Below are 24465 nucleotides of genomic sequence, written 5' to 3'. Positions count from 1 at the left end.
AGAAAATATACGGATTAGCCGTCCAGACGAAAACGCTAAGGCGACGTTTTCAGATTTATCCACTTTGGGACCCGGTTTCAAAAAATAGCGGTTTCACCTTACGAAAACGCCGGATCCGTGTGGACGAAACGCCTATCCGATAAAAAATTTGTGCGTATTCACAGAAACGCGTCTCCGTGTGGACGGGGCCTTAATGGCATGGAGGTGATCAGTCTGTGGCACTGCTGAGGTGGTATTGAAGCCCAGGTTTCTTTGACAGTGGCCTTCAGCTCATCTGCATTTTTGGTCTCTTGTTTCTCATTTTCCTCTTGACAATACCTCATAGATTCTCTATGGGGTTCAGGTCTGGTGAGTTTTGGCAGTGTGGGCAGGTGCCAAATCCTGCTGGAAAATGAAATCAGCATCTTCAAAAAGCTGGTCAGCAGAAGGAAGCATGAAGTGCTCCAAAATTTCTTGGTAAACGGGTGCAGTGACTTTTGTTTGCAAAAAATACAATGGACCAACACCAGCAGATGACATTTCACCCCAAATCATCACAGACTGTGGAAACTTAACACTGGACTTCAAGCAACTTGGGGTATGAGCTTCTCCACCCTTCCTCCAGACTCTAGGACCTTGGTTTCCAAATGAAATACAAAACTTGCTCTCATCTGAAAAGAGGACTTTGGATCACTGGGCAACAGTCCAGTTCTTCTTCTCCTCAGCCCAGGTAAGATGCCTCTGACGTTGTCTGTGGTTCAGGAGTGGCTTAACAAGAGGAATATGACAACTGTAGCCAAATTCCTTGACACGTCTGTGTGTGGTGGTTCTTGATGCCTTGACCCCAGCCTCAGTCCATTCCTTGTGAAGTTCACTCAAATTCTTGAATCGATTTTGCTTGACAATCCTCATAAGGCTGCGGTTCTCTCGGTTGGTTGTGCATCTTTTCCTTCCACTCAACTTTCTGTTAACATGCTTGGATACAGCACTCTGTGAACAGCCAGCTTCTTTGGCAATGAATGTTTGTGGCTTACTCTCCTTGTGAAGGGTGTCAATGATTGTCTTCTGGACAACTGTCAGATCAGCAGTCTTCACCATGATTGTGTAGCCTAGTGAACCAAACTGAGAGACCATTTTGGCATTTTTGACATGACCATATTCTAATTCATTTTCGATTGAGTGAATTGGTGGGTTTTTGTTAAATGTGAGCCAAAATCATCACAATTAAAAGAACCAAAGACTTAAACTACTTCAGTCTGTGTGCATTGAATTTATTTAATACACAAGTTTCACAATTTGAGTTGAATTACTGAATAAATGAACTTTTCCACGACATTCTAATTTATCGAGATGCACCTGTATATCACATTTAATATATATACACTACTGTTTAAAAGTTTGGGGTTAATAAGATTTTATAATGTTTTTGAAAGAAGTCTTTTATGTTTAGCAAGGCAGCATTTATTTGATGAAAAATACAGTAAAAAACATCTGTTTTCTATTTTAATATATGTGACCCTGGACCACAAAACCAGTCTTTAGTCGCTGGGGTATATTTGTAGCAATAGCCAAAAAAACATTGCATTGGTCAAAATTATCGATTTTTCTTTTATGCCAAAAATCATTAGGGTATTACGTAAAGATCGTTTTCCATGAAGATATTTTGTAAATTTCCTACTGTAAATAAAACAAAACATAATTAAATATTAGTAACACAGCCAAATAAAAACATCATTTGGACAACTTCAAAGGCGATTTTTTTTCACCCTCAGATTACAGATATTCAAATAGTTGTATCTCGGACAAATATTGTCCTATCATACCAAACCATACATCAAAAGAAAGCTTATTTATTCAGCTTTCATATATTGTATAAATCTCAATTTTGAGAAATTGACCCTTATGACTGGTTTTGTGGTCCAGGGTCACATATTTGAAAATGTGTTAATGTAATTGTGTATGTAAATGTAAAAATGTAATTTGCTTCTGTGAAGTGAAAAATGTAAAAATTTGTTTTGGCATCTGTGTGTATGTATACACATACATATACATCAGTGGTGTGCGGTGGTGTTTTGTTTTGTTTTTTAATCAAATGTAAATACCTGTCCCAGTCACATGTTCTTGGTTAAATAAACATTACTTACAATACCAGAAAACAAAAAATCTATTTTATATTTTTACATTAACAATGTAACAATTCATAAAGCCAAGTATGAATCTCATCAAGTTAGTGTTTTTTTGCATTTTACATTTATTCCAAAATAATAACTCAAGGCAGTAACAATTTAAACAATATATTTTATATGTGAACGTATGTTCGGCTATTCTTTTTAATAGTTAACTTTTAAAGGGGTCATATGACATTGTTAAAAAGAACATTATGTGGTGTATTTGGTGTAATGCAATGTGTTTATGCGGTTTAAGGTTAAAACATTTCGGTGCTGTTATGCAAATCTTCCCACAAAGTGACGTAGACATGTGGGGGCATGTTTAAACGAGGCATTTTAGGAGGGCGTGGACAAGTCTTAACTTCAATAACTAACTATTTTTGAATTATTCGGTTCATCAGTCATCAAAGCTCAGTAAATATTGGTCACAGACATGGAGACTTACTATAAATTTGACCAAGCTGATTACTCACTAAAAACTCCCATAGAGTATGTTTTCAGGCCCTTTCCAGTCTTATTATGACGTAAAAAAGTGGTTATATCTAAGTGTTTGAATTGTTTACTTACTTTTTTTAAATGAGTCTTCCCATTAATGCCATTATATTGATCATTCAGATTGATTCATGAACATGAAACGCGCATTAAAACAAGAGGCGGGATTTATCGCATGAACCAATCAGCCAGCCATAACCAGTCATATCCAATCATTATTGCGGTGGAGGCATTGCCTTTTCCACTATTCATCTCTATTACCCCCCACCAAGATCACCGCACGCTTTTAGGGGGTCTGTTAATTAAAATTAAATGTGCTCAGGGGAGGTGAGTGAAGCTGACTCTTGCTGTAACTTTACCTGCTGGTCCTGCTGTAGCACAATGTCTCTTTAGAAAAACAAGTGATTTATACACTTAGTATATTGTAATATTGTTGTTTTATTTTTGTAATACGTTTTTGTTTTCTCATCCAATATGACACTGCCTCCCTTGCCTACTCGGAGGAAATGCCCCATACACACTCATATATATATATATATATATATATATATATATATATATATATATATATATATATATATATATACAGTATTATGTATGTATGTATACAGTATTATGTATGTATGATGGACTAAATAAAAAGGCATTTTGTTTTGGTTATTTATAATGGTTGCTTTGGTAACCTAAAGTTTCTTAACAAGAAAAACCGAATTATCATTCCTTATAAAGCTGCATAGCCTGTTTTCCTTTGTTAAAAGCTACATACTGCTAACAATGGCAGTTTAATTCTATCCTGAGAGGTTCAAATTTGTCTGTTGTGCTGTGGTAATCTCAACTAAATCTAAGACAACAATTATTGACTTTGATGCTAAGTCCAAAATTGACACACTTTTGCCTTTGGGGTATTTTTTTTCATGTGTCAATCATTCACGCATCACTTCCTGTAATGAATGACAGTGGTTATTGAATGTGCCCCTTCGAAATGAACTTTCTTAAATAACTATCTCCTTGTGAGACGTAATTTAAAGTGCTTAAAGGACTTTTTGAATGACATGTCTTTGATCCTGCCAAAGCTGTACTCAGTTATGCTTGTGTAATGAGTCTGTGTTGGCTCTGCACCTATAAACACACTGCTTTATCGTCAAAAAACCCCTGCTTTTATTTTACACAGATAAACAGGACAATAAATAATGGCAAACATTAGATCTACATTTGTACAATACAGCAGTTCCTGCGATTCCCAGAATAATCCAGAAGGTTTTGTTGAATGTCATTCTCAGCGTGTCCCCTGATTCAACAGCCACTGTTTGTCCCACATCGACACGCTGTGCATCTCTGCTCGTCCAGCTGTTCTTGAATCTCTTCCAAACCCGTCAGAGCTGTTGTTTATTTGAAATGGTTCAATTCTATCCAGATTAATGGCGCTTTATCATCTGTCCCCCTCCTCCTCCTCTTCTACTTTAATCACAAAACTCACTGCTGCCAGCATGAAAATCAGACCCTTTTATATGACTTCTGATGGATTTGCCTAATGTTAAATGGCTAATTATTAATCAACAAATTAATGGCTCTATTTTAGAGCATAAATCATAGAGCATAAACAGAGGACTTTTATTCAATTTTAATTTGATGTTTTTATTATTAAAGTTTGTAGAGATGGAACATAAAACATTTTTTTTTTTATTTGCAAATTCGGAGGGAGCTGACATATTAGGGCTTTCCTAAATGTCATTCATCCCTTAAACTCAACATTTTTGAGAATGAAGTGGGAGGGTTGTTCTTTCCCTTTTCTTCCTCTGTTTTAAAACATCACATTTAAGGCTTAACTCTTAAATCCTCTTCATACACCACAGAATCCCTGAACTCTGTGACTCTGCTGCATTGCGTTGGATGGACGCCCTGCCCAAACTTAAGAAACTCTGTGTCGGTTATGATGCTGAGCTCATGCTGGAGTAAAATCTACAGTTTCTGGCATGTTTTAAGTGAGTATATGACTTTGTTTTACAATGTGTTTGTACTATATCGGCAAGAAATTTGATTTTGACGTTCTAATTCCTATAATGATATAATTAATATTAAATTACCTAACAAATTGAGATTAAATGCTGCAACAGCATTCAAAAACATATTTAGGTGTTCCACTTGAAAATTTTGCTATTAGTTGCAATGGAGAAATCATATTTACTGAGTGAGTATAATCAATGAAAAAATGATCATTTGATCCTAAAATGTCCCTTGAGACTAAAAAATGAAGAAGAAGAAAAAAACAGTAACCAGAAATGACAACAGCAAAGTATGTCTAGAAGACTGTGCATTTAGTTTAATTGGAGCAGTCTCATTGAAATCGCTTTAGTCTTCCTCTTTACTATGAGAAAACAGGGATTCTCGCATCAGCTCCTCAGAAGTTTGAATAAACAGCAGTCTGTCGCACGCACTTTTAGATTCCCACAACTTTAGTTACAGCTCAGGATGTTTTCTGGTTATACAAATTGATTCCTCAAGTTAAAGCTGCATAGCAAATTGTTCTAATTAGTCAGCTGATGAAAATGGAAGTAATTAGCACATAGTTGCTTAATGCAGATATTTTGTCTGCCTAAATGTTGTACAATAAATAATTCTCAAGACCCCATTAAATCAAAATTAGAGTTTTGTAGTTTTTAGTCCATGCATGTTAACTATGAGGATTTCTGTATGCTAAACACTGAAAAAAATGACCAGAAATCCTGATGACTCATCCTGCACTACACAGATTTTTGTCCAATCAGATGCTCAATAAAGTCAGAATGCCCCACCCCCTAATACCACCTGCAACTGACTAGCAAATCATGGTTCATGTTTGTGATGTAACTACTATCTTTCCTCTGTTTAAAACATATTTCCTGTTTAAAAGGAAGTGTGGCCGGGGCATATTGAAAGCCTCATCCTTTTTTTTGTTTTTTTTTTTAAATAGCCAATAGACTTCAGGTATATCTCAGCCAAGAATTAGGTTTCATCTACTTGTTTCTAGAGAACATCTGAGTTCAGTGTAGTCTAGTGCAGGATGAGTCATCAATATTTAACAATGTAAATTTTGAATATATATATATATATATATATATATATATATATATATATATATATATATATATATATATATATATATATAAACCCACAAAACTCTAATTCTAGTTTTGAAACATAAGGCTACATAAATCAAATACATAGTATTGGTATTACAACATTAGTCAGCACGCAGTGGACAGTGTATGCATTGGTTAATTCGTTATAATTTGATAAGCTGCACCTTACAAGCTATTCTCCGTATGTATAAATGAGACAATTAGAGAGTGAGGCGATCATAACACTATACTGGTATAATGTACATGCGTTCCTCTCTTATGAAGAGAGAACATTCGTGAAATCAATAGAGGTGAAATCTTCCCTGAGCTCGCGCCGTTTCGAATGATTCCCGCGGAGCCATATACACGATTCTAGGCCCTTTAAGATTTCCACAGCGTCCTGTCACACAAGTGACTCGCAAACAGGCGCGTTATCCGAGTCCTGGCTGTGCATTGAACTCAATCCGGTGTCCGAATCATCATCATTGGTGCATGTTTTGGACAGTCCCCTCGCCTGCTCTACCCAAACATGGTCTTTGTCCACGGAAGGCAGTTGTTCAGTTTCTCCTTCATCTTTGCTGTCATCCGCCTGTATCCCTTGCAACTCGTCTAAGCTGTGAACCTTTTCGAGTAATTCCCTCAACTCCTTTTCCTTCGTGTCCAAAAGCTCCTGACTCACATCCAAGTCGCTCTTCACCGTCTCCAGATCGGTGTTCAAGCGCAGCCCGATATATAAACTCGTATCCAGTTGTGTTTTGATTCTCTCCTCCTCTAATTGGAGTTCATTGTCTGTTAGGAGGTCCGGAACAAGTGGGACCGGCTCCTCAGGAACCGAAGTCACCTTGAGAGCCGTTTGTTCTGCAGTGCTCTCCGCGTCTTTGTTTGAAAGCTGCTCCTGTCGCCGTCTCATCCACCTGTGGTTGAGTTCTTCTTGTATTTCACCTGTAAGTATCTCCATCAGAGCCTCCCTCTCGGCCAGTTCCTCCTGAAGTTGAATGACTTGGTCGCAGCGTGCCGCGTATTCCTCAAACTGCGCAAAGGACGCGTCCGGATGCGCGCTGGAATCTGTATCCAAGCCTTGGTCGAGCAAATAAGTGTCTTGCACGTAGTTTACGCCGTGTATTTTCATTCTGTCAAAGTGAACTTTTGATTCATACCTTTCAATTTCATTATCCAGCTCTTTTATTCGTTGTATCTGCTGTCGGATAGTATGATCCTGTGAAACTATGAGATGTACGAGCGTTTCCATTTTCTCCGCCGATGATTTATCTCTCGAAGCCTCCTCTTTCTTCCGATTAATTTTGTCCAACTTTCTAAAAGCCTTCCGCACAATCCTCCGCTGTTTTTCCTGTGAAATCTGCATGGTGGCTCTGGTAGTGCAAGGACTCTCTTTGCTGAGCACGACCCGCGCCTCTGCGCTCCTCGGTCCGCTGTTGGGCAGCGACGCGTCGCTCCTGACCAGGACGAAGCGCACGTTCTCCTGCTCGTCGCCCCAGGCGCTCCACAGCCGCAGGATTTTGGTTTTATTTGGCAGAATGCGCTCAAAACCTCTCCATTTCTCCACGATACAGTACGACTGCGGAGTACCGGTGAGCATCGCGCCTTTCTGGAAGTTCTGGTCCTCCAGCAGCACTTTCACTACATCCGCGCAGGTGGTGCGTCTGGACACCCCGGACACCAGTTTCTCCTCCCGGCATACCCACACCGAGATTTTGCTCTCCTCTTGTTCCATGCTAATTCACATCGAAGTCCCCGGAACCAGTTTTACTTTCCACTCTCACATTCAGCAAATGTTACACGCGGTAAAACTAGAGCGATGACTCGCCCCGCGCGCTCGTCACCGAGTTGTGTTTGTCTCTGAACTACAGGAGCAGGTTCTGAGCACCAAGGCACCACCCCATCGAGTCCCAACATCACATGACATTAAACTCCAGCTTCACTCTTAACAGATAATAATGCACTCAGATGATCATAAACACATGCTGTGAATATAGGGTCTAGTTGTCACTTTTTCACTCCATTTACGCCATTATTTTTTGAAAGCATTTCTGTGTATGCAAAAATGCATCTGAACATTTCCGACATTATTGCGCAGGAAAAAAAAAATAGATTTCACAGAACATATGTTGACCAATAACGGGGCTTGTTGTCCCAGGACTCAATATGGGAAAGTTGTCACAATGGAACCTGCCATTAAACCACCTATATAGGTGTTTCAGCAAAATGTAAATGAATCCATGAATCACAAAGTAATTTTTGAAACTAACTAACAAATGTTGTAATTCAAGGTTTTCCGAACTGAAATCCATCAACCCCTGGGGGTTGTGAGTTCACAAAATATTAATAATTACTTGTAAAAAATGTAAAAATAGAATATTCATTTAAAAATAAATGAAAAATACAAAATTCTAGGCTATAAAGGTTTACATTTTATTAGTTTACCTGCATGTAATTAATTAAATTCAGAGAAAAAAAGTTAATAATTACATAACAAAATTTCAAATTTAAAATAAATTATAAAAAATAATAACACTTAATAAAAAGTTGACATTTTATTAGTTTACCTACTAAAAGAGTTACATATTTTATGTTTACCTGCATGCCACTAACCAACATCAGAGAATGAAAAGCTAATAATTATATCATAAAAATATAAACTTAAAAAAAATCATATATAAATATCTAAATAAAACACTTACTAAAAATGTTGATATTTTCTTAGTTTACCTGCATGTAATTAACCAACAGAGAACTGTGAACACGTGTTGTGAAATATTAACTTAAAATTTCAAGAGGTTTGGCTGACAAAAACCTTTGGGAACCTTGTAATTAAACTGCATACATATGTAACATTTAAAACAAATCATGACAAAATGTTAAGCCTGTAAAGTAGTTCACTAGAGGGAGGTTTATTATTGTTAGTCTGTAAAAGGTCAGTGACTATAACGTAAATCACTACACTGGTTTTATCCAGCTGTGCATAACCGGATGTTCAGATTTCCCATCGGTCAGTGCAGATTTAAGCTGTAATATCCCCAGATGAGTGAGGGCAAAAGACAACTGTCCTGGTGAAATAAGCCGGCAGGATAATATTGAGATATAATTTATGTGCTAATATAGAGCTGTCAACATATGTCTGTAGTACTACTGATAATAATAAGTATTATATTATAATAATCTGTGTGTGTGTATACACACACACAAAAATAATAATAGAAAATCATAAAAAATAAACCATATTAAAATTACTGTTAAATTGAATCTTTAGCAAATTGAAAATTAATGAAAATTAATTCATTTAGACAAAGTAATATATTATTGGCCATTTATGAGTTATCAACCAGATTATTTGTGTTCTTTAGCTGGTCCAGCGCTCAATGTTCAGTGACATATGACAGTATATATAGTAATAATAATATATATAGAGAGTAATAATAATATGTGATTATATTAATATTTTTATAATTATTTCCATCATTAAATGTATAATTATTATAAATAATAATTGTAACATTTCATATATATTAATGTTTATTTAATATGTATTCAATTTTATTTTGTAAAAAGGAATGAAGTATTCGTGGGAAATAGGGTTGCACGTTGAAGAAAACAGGGTAGTGTAGCGTGTCATTATTTACAGTGTACTGCCACCTAGTGATTGTAAGGAGCATTACTTATGTTTTATTTATTTATTTTTTTTTGCAGACTCAATCAAAACAAGCCATATTATTCATACTGGTGATATATTTGTTTCTCAAAAACAACAAGCATGCTACAAATTATTTAGTGCAGGAGAGAATATAGAAACACAAAGCAAAACAGTTTGCAGTACAAACACTAAAAGTTTATTTTTTTCATCCCCCTCTAGGAAAATATACACAACTGGAAACAATTATTTGACATGAGTCCACCTATTAAAAAAAGCTACCAAACTGACCGTTTCAGTGCTCTCCAGACAAAAGGTTCTGAAAACAAACAAACAAGAGCTGCGTCATACACATTAGTGTTCTATTTTAATGCTCATTTTACTAACAGATACTTTGCAAATCATGTAAAACCTGGCTGACAAAAAACAAACAAACAAAACACAATCTAATGTTTTAAATAAGACTGAGATCAACAGTTTGATTCAGATTCAGGAGTCATTTTACCCAGAGTAATAACGGCTCTTTAAGCACGTGAACTGTCCCTCATTAGTCTGCTTGTCTTTGTAATTAAAGTCACTTCATGTACATGAAATCCCTTCCGCTATATACATGACACCATAACGACCTGCTTTCTTATTGTAGATAAGAAATTCCTGATCTGTCATTTGATTCCTACTGAAATTAAAATATCCTTTCATCAAAATAAGAGAACAGTAACATTTTTCTATCAGATTTCGATTTAATAATTTTTTCTCCCCGCTTTTAAAATGTCAAAGGCATTATGGTGATAGAATCCAAATCTGACTCGATTAAATTTTTTTTTTTTTTGGTGTCAACAATTTTCTGAGCTGGAAAAACACACAAAAGGCACTTTCAACACCTTTCACTTGGCATGAACAGAAGTTATAGAATGTGTTTATTTGGTGTACGAGAGCGAGATGAGACCTAACTTCACTTAGACTGGCTTGACAAAAATGTGGGACAAAATACATACGTTAAGTGAGGTTATATAGCCTGCTTTTACTCACAATTAGACGAAGTCTGCGATGATAAACACTAAGGCACGATATGCTTTGGTGGTTTTGCTATATAAATTCCCTTTTTTGTGTAGCCTGTTCTTATATGATGATATGATATGTTATAAGAAGAAAAAACGCATGTTTCATAAAGCTGAAGTATATCAACTAATGGAATTTCAAAAATAAATATTTGTTTTTAGAACAGCTGGAACAGGAAACCCCGCCCCCAACTCACGCCATTGGTCGAATCAGAGTTTAGGTGGGGGAATTTTTCTTATAGCGCAACTGAGAGAATCTTTATATAGTTTTCGCGAAAATTAACCGATGAACGTCTTTACTCACAGTATCTGTATCTGGGATATGATTTTAAACAGAAAATTGCATTACATAAGCTTTAATGCAAAGATAATTCACAAAGGGTTGAATTTTGTTGTTGTTTTTAAAGTCTCTATTAAGAAAATGACCTGTTTCTTAGTGTTTTAGTATATATATATAACTGTAGGTCACGCTGGAACAGCCCGTGTGCAGTGTAAGGCAGGTAGTTCCACATAAATAATACAGTACCTTTGTATGCTCTTTCATTAAAGTTAAATCCACTAAAGGTCAAAAACTACCAGGGGCGAAGAAATGTAGTGTGAGAATAAAAGGTTGAACAACAGAAAAAAGCTTTCATGTACTATGACAATACGATTTTATATAAGCAATGTTCTTTCAAAAACACAATGTTGGTTTAAAACATCAACCAAGTTAAACAGACAGCCGAACAAAGTAACAAAAGCGTACCATTTCACCCATACAACAGGTTAATGAAAAATAAACACCGATACACAACTGATAAACAAATCATAACGTAATTATTCATTCCAGACCTCACCCAAAACATGACAAAAGCCTTCTGGGTGGGACTGACAGAGGCACAGCCACTTAAAACGATGTCGTGAGTCATTCAAAGGCTTTTCTTAGTCCCTCGGCGGTCATCAGCTGTGTAGCCTAAAAGCCTCAGTGAATTTAAAGTCTCCACTGTTGAGTTTTTTTCACTCTCTGTGGGCAGCGGGTCACTGGCTGTCTGCTGTTAGTGGTACTCGTGTGAGTCGAGGAGATTCAGTCTTTGACCAGTCTGTAGATGTGATGCTGAGCGCCGTGCTCGCTGTTGGACACCTCGAACACACAGGCTATGCACAGTAGGGTCTCTTGAGTTTCTCTGTTCGTCACCACCTGCGGGAACGGTGCAGGAATTGACGCTTTTAGCAGTCAGCAACACACAAGCACATTTGACGCTGAATACATATTCATATTTAAAAGTGCATTTACAAATGACATGGGAACTGTAGGACCTACCAGTAGGATGGTAAAGTTTTCTAGTACGCTGTTCATCATGTACTTCTCAGGCAGGTGCTTGAGCTTATGGATAAAGTTGATCATGTATTCACACATGGGAGACCGGTTGATCTTGTACACAAAACGTCCGTTCTCAAACCGCGCATACTCTGTCTACCAGAAGAGATAAAAAAAAAATCAATTATTTAAATTAAAAATGTTATATTAATACTGTTTACATTTTATAATTGCATGCATATCTAAAATTAAATACAATTACATATTATACAATATATTATATATAAATAAAAATACAAAATTATATATTATAATGCATGTGTACATATATGTGTACGTGTATATATATGTGTATAAGTGTATATATGTGTGTGTATATATATATATATATATATATATATAATATTATATAGTATAATATTAATATTTTGTGGTAAATTCTAATAATTTTTATAAACTACATTTATATTATATTAAATGAAATTTATAATACTTAATATATTAAATAAACTTTAAAATTACATATAATTGTATATAAAAATACATATTAACCATAGAATTAAAAAAAATTACTGTATTAAACTGTATTAAAGATAAAAAGATTTTAAAAAATAAAATGTTTTAAATTATTTTAAATATTTTACAAATATTGTTTTATGTACTGTATTTAAAATATTACAATAATTACAATATATTACATAGAAAATTAAATAGTATATTATATTTTAAATGTTACATTATGATGATTTTAAATATTACAATATCACAAATAAAATATTAAATGAACTTTAAAAAAGTTAATGAAAAAGAAAATGTTAATAAAAGTGATACAGAAATTAAACAAATTAATAGTAATATGGCGTAAAATAAAATGTATATATAGTAAATTTACTTTATTTTCAATATGACAACATTTTGATGTCTATGAACATCTTTTTTAACAGAAGCTTTATTTTCACTCCTCACCTCAACTTTTTCAACCACTTGTTTGCCGAAGGAGCAGACCTTAGTTGAGCAGGTAATGGTCATGTTCTCTGAGCTCTCGTAGTGACTGGTCACGCCGTAGAATGCGCCAGAATCCTCCAGGATGTTACAGTTGAGGTCGGCCTGTGGACACATCAGATAAAAGCTCAGTGACAATCAATAAACAGATGGAGAGAAAAAAATTACAAAAGCAAATGTGTTGAATTCCACCCCAGGGTTTGCATACAGCTGAGAAATGAATATATCAGATGCTAATAAATAAAAGGTGCTTTATGTCAACGGTAAACTCTTTGGGTACTTTGGGTCCTGTGATATTCATCAAGGCCAAAAGTACCTGGAATCACTGGCAGCTTTTTTATTTACTTATTTTTTTACAGCTGCATTTAATGAAACTTTTTTACAAGTTTATTTTAAAACAGCAAAAAATAAACATCATCAGACACTGTTGGTTTCAACTGAGATTTCAAGGCTATAAAATATGATTATTGGCCAGCACAGACCACCATTCAAAACTAGTATCTGATGCAAAAGTGTAATAAGTGTTAACCTCCAGAGACAAGACGTGGATGTCTGGTCCGCTCATGCGCTTGCTGTTGCTCAGAGCGGCAGGTGTTCAAATAAAGGCTCCCTATCAAATCCAGCATCAGCAGTATTAAAGGACAGCAGGGCTGTTTCACATTCAGACCACCCTGGATTAAATGCACCACTGCTGGCTTTAACGCAGCACTTTAATCAAACAGGAACGCATTGAACCAGTTCAGCTGCCTCAATTCAAACTGATGCAGGTGACTAGTGCTCAACGGACACTTTTTTCAACAGCTGGTGCTGAAAGTGCTATTGTCTTTTTGCATTATTGACACACTATTTTCCTAATTAATGCTGTACAGTTGCTTTGACACGATCTGTATTGTTAAAAGCGCTATATAAATAAAGGTGACTTGACTTGACATAATGCTGATATATGGCTACTGCTTCGACGTTGGCCGTTTTTACGTCATAGAAGTCTATTTTTCAAATGTATTTTATGGATAGATTTTACCCAGATTAGCCATCATAAAAAAAGTACATTTAAATTAATTACATTTATTTTATTATTATATATTAATTATTATTTATTAAGTTTATTTCAAAATAAATATTAAAATGATAAATACATATAACAATTTCAAGTTTATGTTTAAAGTTAATTCAAATTTGCCATTAATCAGGGTGTCCGCGGGTCCTTCCCAAGTCTTAAAAATGTCTTAAATAACGTTTTCCTAATATAAGGCCTTAAAAAAGTCTTAAAATGTCTTAAAGATTCGGATTCGATTGGTCTTTTTGGTCACATTACCGCTAAAATATCTTTAGTGTGACGCCCTAATGACTGTTTACAATCATTGGACAGACCGAAGATTTTTTCTTACCCCGCAGTATGTTACTGCGTCAATCAGAGAATTACAGTAAGTTAGCAGAATACAGAATACAAGTTCGCGCTGAGGCTCATCTGTTTGTCTGTTTGTGAGAGACTTCAGAACAAAAGATCGTAACAGCCACATAAACAAAACGAGACACCTGAGGTAAAAATGTAAAATGTTTAGTTTATTCATAACATGATATAGCCTTATTATTAATACCATGACAAGTGAGCTATTTTGCTCACTATTCTGAAAACGCAAAAAAACTTTAAAAAAAACATTCAAAACACAGAGAATGCGCACATAACGTGAAGTCTAGTGCACATGCGCATTTACAGTGCACTATTTCACGGCATGATTACCATATACAAATGTAATTATATATATATATAAATATGAAGAGTTCAGATGCAAAACCCTCTAAAAGCCATCTGAAAATTTCCTTTAAAATTAGCATTTTTATTCGGCTGCTGTGTTTATGTTCAGTAAATTCACTTTAATGTCATTGAATAGTTTCTTCTCATTGCCATTAAAGTGAAATAACTTAACATAAACACAGGAGCTTGATAAAAATGCTAATTTCAGAAGAAAATTTCAGATGGCTTTTAGAGGGTTTGCATCTGAATACTGTTTCATATTATATAATATCTATTATATATATATATATATATATATATATATATATATATATATATATATATAATATATATATATATATATATATATATTTTTACAACAGTTCAATAAACTAGAAGTTTTAAGAGAGACTTACGTTTTAGACATCATATTGCCTGTTTATACTCTATTTCGCCAACAAAAATAAATTCAAAACAAATCCACAGCGCTGTTTTGCGTCTTTGAGAAACATTACAGTGTTGCCATTTTGTTCCTGAATGAATCACCGTTTAAATGATTCGGTTCAATCGCAATGACTCACTTATTAACAGTGGACTTTCTGCCACCTTACTGGCGGTTTTAATTTCACGTTTTAAAGTAGCTTTTTTTTTTTTATATTATTTCAAAATATCAGTATTCAGCGTTTTATGTTTAATATATCAAATTATTTATGCATTTGTAAACTGCAGGTTAAATGCATTCATGTTCTTCATTAAACAATGTGTAAATAATTCTAAATGCCACTTCAGGTGCAGCTTATGTCTGGATTGCAAAGAGGAATTTTGTTGGAAAACTGATTTTATTTGCTTGGTAACAGCCCAAATTTCTTATTATTCTAATTCACTGATTAAATGTAAGAATTTTGACTCAAAAGATAATGAAAAACACTTATAGAAAAAATTGGCTTTATAAAGGTAAAATGCCCAATAAATGGTAAAAAATCAATTTAAACTTATTAGAAAAAAATTAATTTCTATTTGACCACCACACAGAATATGAAGAATATAAAAAAAACCCTTAAGATACCAGCATGATAAACACACTCAATCAGTTTGAATGAATGATTCAGTGACTCACTCATTAAGTGACTTACTGCTACTTACTGGTCGTTAGTGGAGAAGTATGTTGGAAAGTATGCATTTTTCCCCTCAACTGGCACCTTTCTTATTTGTATATTCATAAATGCATTTAAAACATTAATCTAATAACATTATTTATAGCAGTTGTAATTATTGTTATTTGCAGTGTAAATCATTTAATCTGACTGGTAGCAGCCCTATAGTGTATATTGAATTTATTGATAAAATTGTAATAATTTGACATAAAAAGATGATGCATACATCTAAAAAGGTTAAACATAGGCCTTTGTAAAGGTAAATAAAAAATATGCTGATTTAAGTATGTAAAAGCTGATAGACAGAACACTGATGAAAATATTGATTCAGAATAAATTGTTTACTCTACCAAAAATTAGTTATTTTGCAGGGATATTTTGTATGGAATATTGTCTGCTGACATTAAAAGTTCACTGTATATCGTAGTAATAAATATCATTTATTACTGCAATGATGTTTTGTTTTTATTTTTAATTTAAACACATTAAATATTACATATATGAATGCAATAAAATGTGTATTTACATTACAGGTTTAGGTCTTAAATTTCATATAAGGTGGGTAGTCATATAACAATTTCAAGTTTATGTTTAAAGTTAATTCAAATTTGCCCATACTTAATGAAACAACTATCTATTATTAGTTAGCAAATGTTTAAAGTTAATTCAAATTTGCCCATACTTAATGAAACAACTATCTATTATTAGTTAGCAATATTTATATTTTAAAAATAATAATAGTTAATATTATTATATGAATAACTAATATTAATATTATCAATATGACATATTAACATTATTTTATATTTTTAAATGAACCCAAAATTGCACTTCAAAAACATTCATATTTATAATGTTATCAAACTTTTAAGTTTTATACTGGCTATGAAATCATATAATGTTAAATTTATTATAAAAATTGTATTAGCATTAAAAATAGTATTAAAATTTACATTAAAAAAGAGCCAAAAGAATAAAAAAAAAAATTTGAAGAAATTAATTATGAATTATTATATGAATTACCCTTATCCCAGACTTATAAAAGCCATCATAAACATTAATGATGTTTAAATTACAGTTTATATTAGATTTAATTTTTTGTTAAGCCAAAGCCAAAAGTGTGCTAACAGCTCAAACAGTCAAACGCTGAAGACTCACCCAGAACTTGACCAGGAAGAAGGCATTCTGAGGTCCTTTTCCAAACAGCTCCTTCAGCCCACCCTTCTTCTCAGGAAACTTGTCGTAGATTTGACGTATGTCCACTGTCTCCAGGAGCCCATCGCTGTACGAATGATTCGTCTGGCTGATGTGCACAAATAGATGCTTGTTGTACTGCAGAAAGAGATGGAATTAGATCAAGGCAACATTAATACTGCCTATAGAAAATTAACTAACATACTATTTTGTGAAAGAATAACTACTTAAGATGTTTGTTGCCAGGGTAACAAGTTTTGATTTTTAAATATAGTTTATAGTTTTCAAAGAGTGCAATGCTATAACCAAATGTTGATTGCAGGTACGTTCAGAACCTCTTTCCCAAAGCTGAAAGTTATGTGTGTGTGCCTGGATGACTGTATTGAGAACGCAACTCGTTCTGCGTATGGCTACAAACACAAGATTAATAGCCGCTGTCACGCCAGGCCAGAGGGACAAGCATTTCATAGAGATGCTGCCAAAATGATCGATTACACAGGTCTGCTTTAACACGGACGGCAAGGCATTTTGGTAACCTGTAGGTCACGAGAAGTTCTTCCCGGGTCTCACTTTTAATCTACACACACTGTTTTGTCTTCATTTTCTTGACTGTAGTCAGATCAGTGCTTAAATAGGACATTCAGCATCGGTGGGATGATTTGAAGACACTTAATGGAGTGAGTCCCACTTCTGGATGACTACTGGATCATAATAAGATCATGTTTAGAAGCTACACTTCCGGATTCTTCTAGTTTACAAGACAAGCTCTGTTTTAGCTTAGCACTTCAGTCGATTAAATTGAGCTGAAAATGACTCGCAATGATTTAAGGTTGTGTAGATTTCCATCATTATCAGTGGATCAGGAAAAACGCAGGATGTGACCTCGGTCATCGTGACCATCTCTAATAAGAGCCAACTGCCCTGCAGCTGCTGTCAGTAGATTTGCATTTCTCTAAATCATCACACAAGGTCCATGATTCAAGGATAACCGCAAAATCAGTAATCTCTCACCAACACCAAGAATATGCAAATAAAATCATGCAATACTACTAAAACTGATCTTTTCATTTTAATTTAAAGTAGTTTGTATAAACAACATAAGCTGTTAATAAGTTTGATTAATTTTGAATTTTTTTATTCATCAAGTAAAATTATATTTATGCAATAAATAAATGAAAATGCATTTTTATATTATTTACTGTAATATTATTTATTATATATACTTTATTAATTTATTGTAAAGATACAAAATAGTGTATTTATTTTATATATAAATATAATATTTTAAAATAAATGTAACGTTTATTATTTTACAATGTTTATGAAGTAATCAAAATTGCAGAGCTGCTGAAATGTGCTTATTGTGTGTAAAACATGTAGGTCTTCAGTACTGAAGCTGTAAAGCAGCTGTATTATAGAGTAGCTGCTAAAGCAGGTCAAGGCTGCTCTCCTGTCGCTGTCTCTGCAGTGGTTCTGGGTACGTGTGCTGACTTACAGAATCTGGGTCCCGTTGATGCTCCAGGAAGGAGGAGAACTCCACCAGCCGTAGTTTAGAGGTGCCGATGGAGCGCCCGTGCCACGCCGGCACTGCGGCTGCCAGGGAGGAGGGGGACTCGTAAGCTGCACACACAAACACAGCATTTCAAAACATGAGCGATGGATTAAAACAATAAGATGAGAGCCATTAAGAGTTATTTAAACAGAATAAATATACTGTCATTTTTTATTCATAATTCTTACACCACATAATGTACTTCTTACATTAAATGATATATGATAGTAAGCATAAATTAATTTAATGTTAAAATGATATTACAATATTGATAAATATGAGTATAATATAGCATTTATTTATATATAATAGAAACAAACTTATACATGAATAATATAAATGTAATAATAATGACATTTTTTCACTAATGCACCTCATATATTAATAGGATAGCATTAATATAATTAGATTTATTTATATCATATAAACTAAATGATAAATTAATAATATAAATACAAAAAAAAAATTAAAAAAAAGTAACCCACAATAAAAACACAAAAAATAAATAACATAATAAACTAAAAAAAAAATGCTAAATCTAAGAAGGTATATTCAAACTTTCACATATATTAAAGTATAGTTAAGTTGAAAGGCATCTGTTAAACATGAATATACACACCTGCGATGGCTGTGGCCGTCTGGATGGGGTAATTCTGCTGTGCGAACAGCTTCACACTGAGGAACAACAGAGGTGATTATCACAAGGTGTCATTTTTAATGCACACGTTTTATTATGTACAAATGCAGCCATGTACTGTATATTTAAGTTAATCTAAGTTATATCCACTTACTCTTGTGAGGAACCAGGCTGCCCTGTTGACACTTGCCAAATCTAGAAAAGGAGTAAAATGTATTGCTGTGTTAAACCATGGGGAATATACAATGCATGGGTATATTCGTCTGCTTCTCCTTTAAATGGACACTAATGGTTTTAAAGTGGTCTGGGGCATCTCTTACCCCTGTCGCCCCAGGCAAGGAGGGGCGGGGGAGTCCCGCGAGCCCCAGCCGGCTGTGGATAGCTGTGGCTGAGACGATCTGTGCTGAAGACATGGCCGCCATCCTGTTGATCGCATCATTCTTCACGGTCTGGTCCTTCAACGACACACATCACAGAGAAGATTTAGCTCCTGCACCGTTACTGCTATAAAACCTCATTTATTTTGTTAGATGAAATAAAATCGAACCCTGGCTCAAGGGCAAAGGGTCTAATCATTCCTTTAAATGAATTTGTCTCCTTAAGACGTGACGCTGTGAAAAATAAATAATGTCCATTTAAACTGCTCTACCATGCTCCACTATACAAGCTGAATGGGAATGGGAATAGTTTTGCCATTGACCTTTGAATCTGAACATGTTTACATTTACCAGGTGCTTTTATCCAAAGCATACAGTGCATTCAGGCTATACATTTTTATCAGTATGTGTGTTCCCTGGGAATTGAACCCACGACCTTTTGCGCTGCTAACACAATGCTCTACCACTGAGCCACAGGAAAAAACTTAATCAAAAAAAAAACAACTAAAGAAACCTCAATAACCACAATATTAACACAAAACCACAAATACTGAGTACTGAATATAGCAGAGATAAACTGTACGTGATAAACTCAAAGCTGTAAATTAAATTTGGAACAGAACTTTATGAATCATATACTACGACATGTGAATTACTTTCAGCATCACAAACACTTTCGGCCAACCAATATCCTTCAAATGTTGCAAACTAGACCATGCACAGCACGTAAAGCTTGTGGTTAGATTTGATTTTTAATGCACAATGCTGTGTTTGCATTGTGTGAAGAACGTGAGCTCTGTTTTGTAAGAACAGGCACTGGAGCGCATATGCTCAGCTACAGCGCATGACTGTCTGATAAATGTGTTGCATTGTGGTCAAGCAGGCTGACAGGCACTGGAGCGCATATGCTTAAAGAAGAGTCTTCTGTATCATCATAGAAACTGTCAAATAAAATGAGTAACCAATCCTATTCCCCCTCTTTCTCCCTCGGCAAAAGCACCACAATAAAAAATAAAAAAAGAAGAATGAAAGAAAAAGAAAAAACTGAATCAGGGGTTTTGCCAGTGGACTGTCATTCACTGTTTAACCACGAGATGCCACAGCTGCTCAAAAGCATGATCCTTTGACATCCTCAGGTCAGCCAATGACAACATCAGCATCAACACATCACTATGCATTATGTTGTATAGTACAATGATAATTAAAAATTATTATTTTAATACAACATTTAAAAATTGCTTTTTAAAATATATGTATATGTGGTGTAAATTTTTTTTTTTTTAATAAATTAATACTTATATTTAGCAAAAGCATTTTAAATTGTTTAAAAGAGACAGTTAAGACATTTATGTCTTTATAATGTTACAAAAGATTTCAATTTCATATAAATGCTATTGTTTTGAACTTTCTAGAATAGAAGAATCCTGAAAAAAAATGTTTTCCTGGCTTCCACAAAATATTAAGCATTACAACATTGATAATAATAAGAAATATTTATTTATAACCAAATAAATCATAATAATGCTGAAAATTCAGCTTTGCATCACTGGAATACAATTCATTTAAAATGTATTTAAACAGAAAGGTAATAATATTTAACAATATAACTGTTCTACTGTATTTTTTACTGTTTTGTGCACCCCCTGTGAGCATAAGAGTCTGGAAATTTTGCATCTGGATAGATACTCGCATACCGAATAATGTCTGCCTTTGACTTTCACACTGCATTTTAAATCGTGTGATTGTTCTTGAACAACTTTACTCAAGTCAACCCGTGTATCACACACTGAATATTTCTATGCCTTTCCAAAACCAACACACTTTTGTGCGAAACAGGAAGGAAACGGACAAACATGCTGAAGAAAAGAAGTTAGCCAGTTGACTGCATATTAAGCAGTCCAATCACAAGAAATAAATCTAATATACAGACAAACAAAACAGCACTCCAACACACACAAAAAAAAAAAAAAAAAAAAAAAAAAAAAACACACCGTTCAGTACAGATATGGCCTGAGAACCTACACATATACACCCACAGACTGTGTCAAACACAAGATTGGCATGTACCTTTAGCTTGGAGTGAAATTCTCTGGATTTCCTCCGGGCAAGAACCTGGATATGACTGGAGACCTGGTCACACACACACAAACACAAAAGGAGCATTTTGTAACCATGGAGATGAAAGGCCCCCTGCCATTAGCCACAAAAACATGCACTTTAATTACAAACAGAACATCCAGCACAGCCTTTCACATCATTTGTTCAGGAACAAGAAAAAAAGAAAGTGATCGGCTATTTGTTTAGTTAAAAATTCAGTTTTTAAGTCAAACTGACTTTACAGTAAAATTGTAAAGATTTGCACTGAATTGAGAACACAAAGCAACAGGTGTCCACTCAGTGAAGATCGCTTTGGTAACTAAGGAAGGCAGTAAGCCAGCGAGACAACGTTTGGATAGAGCCATAAACAAAGTCTGGCTCGTCACAATGTGAATTTACTGGAAATAGCCTTTATTATTTATTTCATGTCACGCTCAGAACTTGAAGCAGCTCCACTAACCTGCTTTCTCGTCCGTGTCTTTCCCGTTCTGAGTTTGATGTATCTGGCGATTAATTCGTTACGACCTGTAAGAGAAAATAAAGAAATGTATTATATAACCTTTATTTACATTTTTTAAACAAATTATTTCAGTGACTTCAAACTTAAGTATTTAAGGTTACACCAATACACCAGTAGTGACGACTATAAATACATCTTAAATACACAGTACACATGAAGAATTGGCTGAACTAGTGTACAATACAAACAAGGTCTAATTATCAATTTTTTTTAGATATAATAACCATAATTAATGACTTACATCAAATGAAGATCATTCAAATACAACATTACAATATTGTGGCAGACGAGTAAATCATTGAATAGACTAAAAATGGCTCAGAAGTCAATATATTGTTTGTTATATTTTCATATAATTTAACATTAGCCAGTCACTGTCCTGCAACTCAGTAATTTATGTTAGATTAAATAAAATTGTTGATTACAGTACAGTAAATTAAATGATTAATTACACTAAATTAAAATTAAAAATTAAATTTGAATGATATGGCATAGGCAAATATTATAAGACCATAAATATGGAGCTATGAAAGTATTATGTGAAAATAAACTAAATATAAGAATAAACAAAATAAATTATCAAACATAATGAAAAATAAAAGACAACTACACAACAAGCATCGAAACAGTATAAACTCTAGCAGATGATTTCATTTTTGTGTGAACTAGTCCTTTAAGGACAATATCCGACCGCCAGCCAACAAGCAGCGTCAGGGTATTTACTCTAGCTAGCCTTTACCCAGTGTGCCTGCAGTGTAATCTCTTCCAACCCAGACCTGGGCCTCCCTATTCTTCCAAACACAAACACTCGCGTACACACACACACACACACACACACACACGCTCTGTACGCTCACAATGCGGGTATTCATGCACACTCTGCTCTCAGATCAAAGACACTCCAAACGGCCAGCTGTAAGCATGCTTACTGCTGCATAATTCATTCTTTTCAGTCACTTGAAAACATGCTCAGCTGGACTTGGCAAACCTGCAAAACAACCTCCAGAGAGAAAGGGGACTTACAGGGACAGAGAAAGAGAGAGTGAGAGAGCCTGTCGACGAGTGCTGAGTTTTGAAATTCTCCCCTGTGGAGTTTGGTAGACAAACCGAAGCAGAAACTGATCAAAGAGACTAGCTCACTCTCAACAAGAGATAAGATAAACAACACTATCATCTCAGAATTACTGAATGACAGCTGATTATTACTCAACACTCCTTCACAAACAGTACAGATTCAACAAACCAAGATGGCGGCGCGTCCACACGCAGCGGCTTCTCTCTGATATGATATTTTAACAAACTATTGCTAAGATTAATTATTTTATATTAACAAAAATTAAGTGTACTCTATTTGCAAGTTAGACGTTTTTACACATTTGTGTACTTTAAGTAACATATACTGGGAAAAATGTGCCATAAATGTCAGATTTAGTCATCATGTTCCGTATAAACGAACATTTTATAGTAAAGAAATTTATTTACTGCATCTTATGCATAATACACCGATTACACTCATTATATAGTTTTTTTATATACATTTTATATAAATGTTTAATTATATATTAAATACACATTATAGTAATATTATCATAGTATTATAAAATATATTAATAATAACAATATTGTTTTTTAATATTTATAATACCATGTATTTTAATGTTTATAATACCATGCATATTTTTACTTGTTTTTTATTTAAAGAAGAAACAAAACTGATGTATAGTTGACATTTGAAGCTTAATGCTATAGAAAAGCACTACAAGTTTTTCATGAGTGTATTCAGCTTGTTTATTTTTATAGTAATATAGCATACGGTTGCCAGTCAAACAATGGTATAAAGCTATTCAAAACATCATTCAATGTAAATTGTGCTAATTGTAATTAATTATCGCAATTACAGTTTCATGGGAACAATCAACGATTATGATTTATGCCATAATCGTGCAGCCCTAATACATATATATCTATAACACTATATATATATATATATATATATATATATATATATATATATATATATATATATATATATATATATATATATATATATATAGTATATTAGATATATATTGGATATATTACATATATTATATAATTTATATAATTAGTATTATAAATTATTATGGATTATATATAATAAATAACATATTATAATATAAATGGTTGACAATCCACCAATAACAGGACATCTGAATCATCTGAATCTTCTGATGACTCAGCCACGTTCTCATAGAAATGTGTTCAGGTTAAGTGATGACTCACTCAGCAACACAGAATCATTAAAAGTGAGTGATGACAAAAAATGTTAAAAGCAAACACAGGAGTTGAATCTCTGACACAGAACAGTACAAGATGTGGTTTAACGGATGCACTGAAATTAGCAGAAAAAAATCCCTGTAAGGGGGTTGACTGCATTCCTTTACAGTGGCATTAAAAAAGTGTTGATGTTATGTTGGTGG

At 34.1% G+C, this 24465-nt stretch overlaps 2 protein-coding genes across 4 annotated transcripts in view; both read right to left on the bottom strand.

Moving 5' to 3' along the window:
* Positions 1-3773: 3773 nt before the first annotated feature.
* On the bottom strand, positions 3774-7649 carry LOC109109168 (ras association domain-containing protein 10-like). Its single transcript, XM_042715317.1, has one exon. It carries the CDS (start codon positions 7467-7469, stop codon positions 6141-6143), a length of 1329 nt encoding a protein of 442 aa, XP_042571251.1. The 5' UTR covers positions 7470-7649; the 3' UTR covers positions 3774-6140.
* A 2082-nt stretch (positions 7650-9731) lies between these two features.
* LOC109109167 (transcriptional enhancer factor TEF-1-like) overlaps positions 9732-24465 on the bottom strand; it is a 43676-nt gene continuing 28942 nt past the window's right edge. For all 3 annotated transcript variants that reach the window (XM_042715316.1, XM_042715315.1, XM_042715314.1), the window contains 10 exons: positions 21947-22011; positions 21457-21519; positions 19333-19467; positions 19167-19207; positions 18995-19050; positions 18319-18443; positions 16788-16961; positions 12705-12845; positions 11742-11894; positions 9732-11618 (listed from right to left, as the gene is read on the bottom strand). In XM_042715316.1, the coding sequence (XP_042571250.1) occupies positions 11505-11618; positions 11742-11894; positions 12705-12845; positions 16788-16961; positions 18319-18443; positions 18995-19050; positions 19167-19207; positions 19333-19467; positions 21457-21519; positions 21947-22011 (1067 nt within the window). In that variant the 3' untranslated portion in view covers positions 9732-11504. The remainder of the gene's footprint in view (positions 11619-11741; positions 11895-12704; positions 12846-16787; positions 16962-18318; positions 18444-18994; positions 19051-19166; positions 19208-19332; positions 19468-21456; positions 21520-21946; positions 22012-24465) is intronic.

Source organism: Cyprinus carpio, chromosome A25 (genome assembly GCF_018340385.1).
Source record: "Cyprinus carpio isolate SPL01 chromosome A25, ASM1834038v1, whole genome shotgun sequence".
Classification (NCBI taxonomy): Eukaryota; Metazoa; Chordata; class Actinopteri; order Cypriniformes; family Cyprinidae; genus Cyprinus; species Cyprinus carpio.
Note: the sequence above shows the minus strand (reverse complement) of the source record. Positions and strands in the feature narration are given on the sequence as shown.

Bases quoted from the DNA above. Each gene is read 5' to 3' on its own strand.
- LOC109109168 (XM_042715317.1), bottom strand. From the start codon at position 7,469: ATGGAACAAGAGGAGAGCAAAATCTCGGTGTGGGTATGCCGGGAGGAG.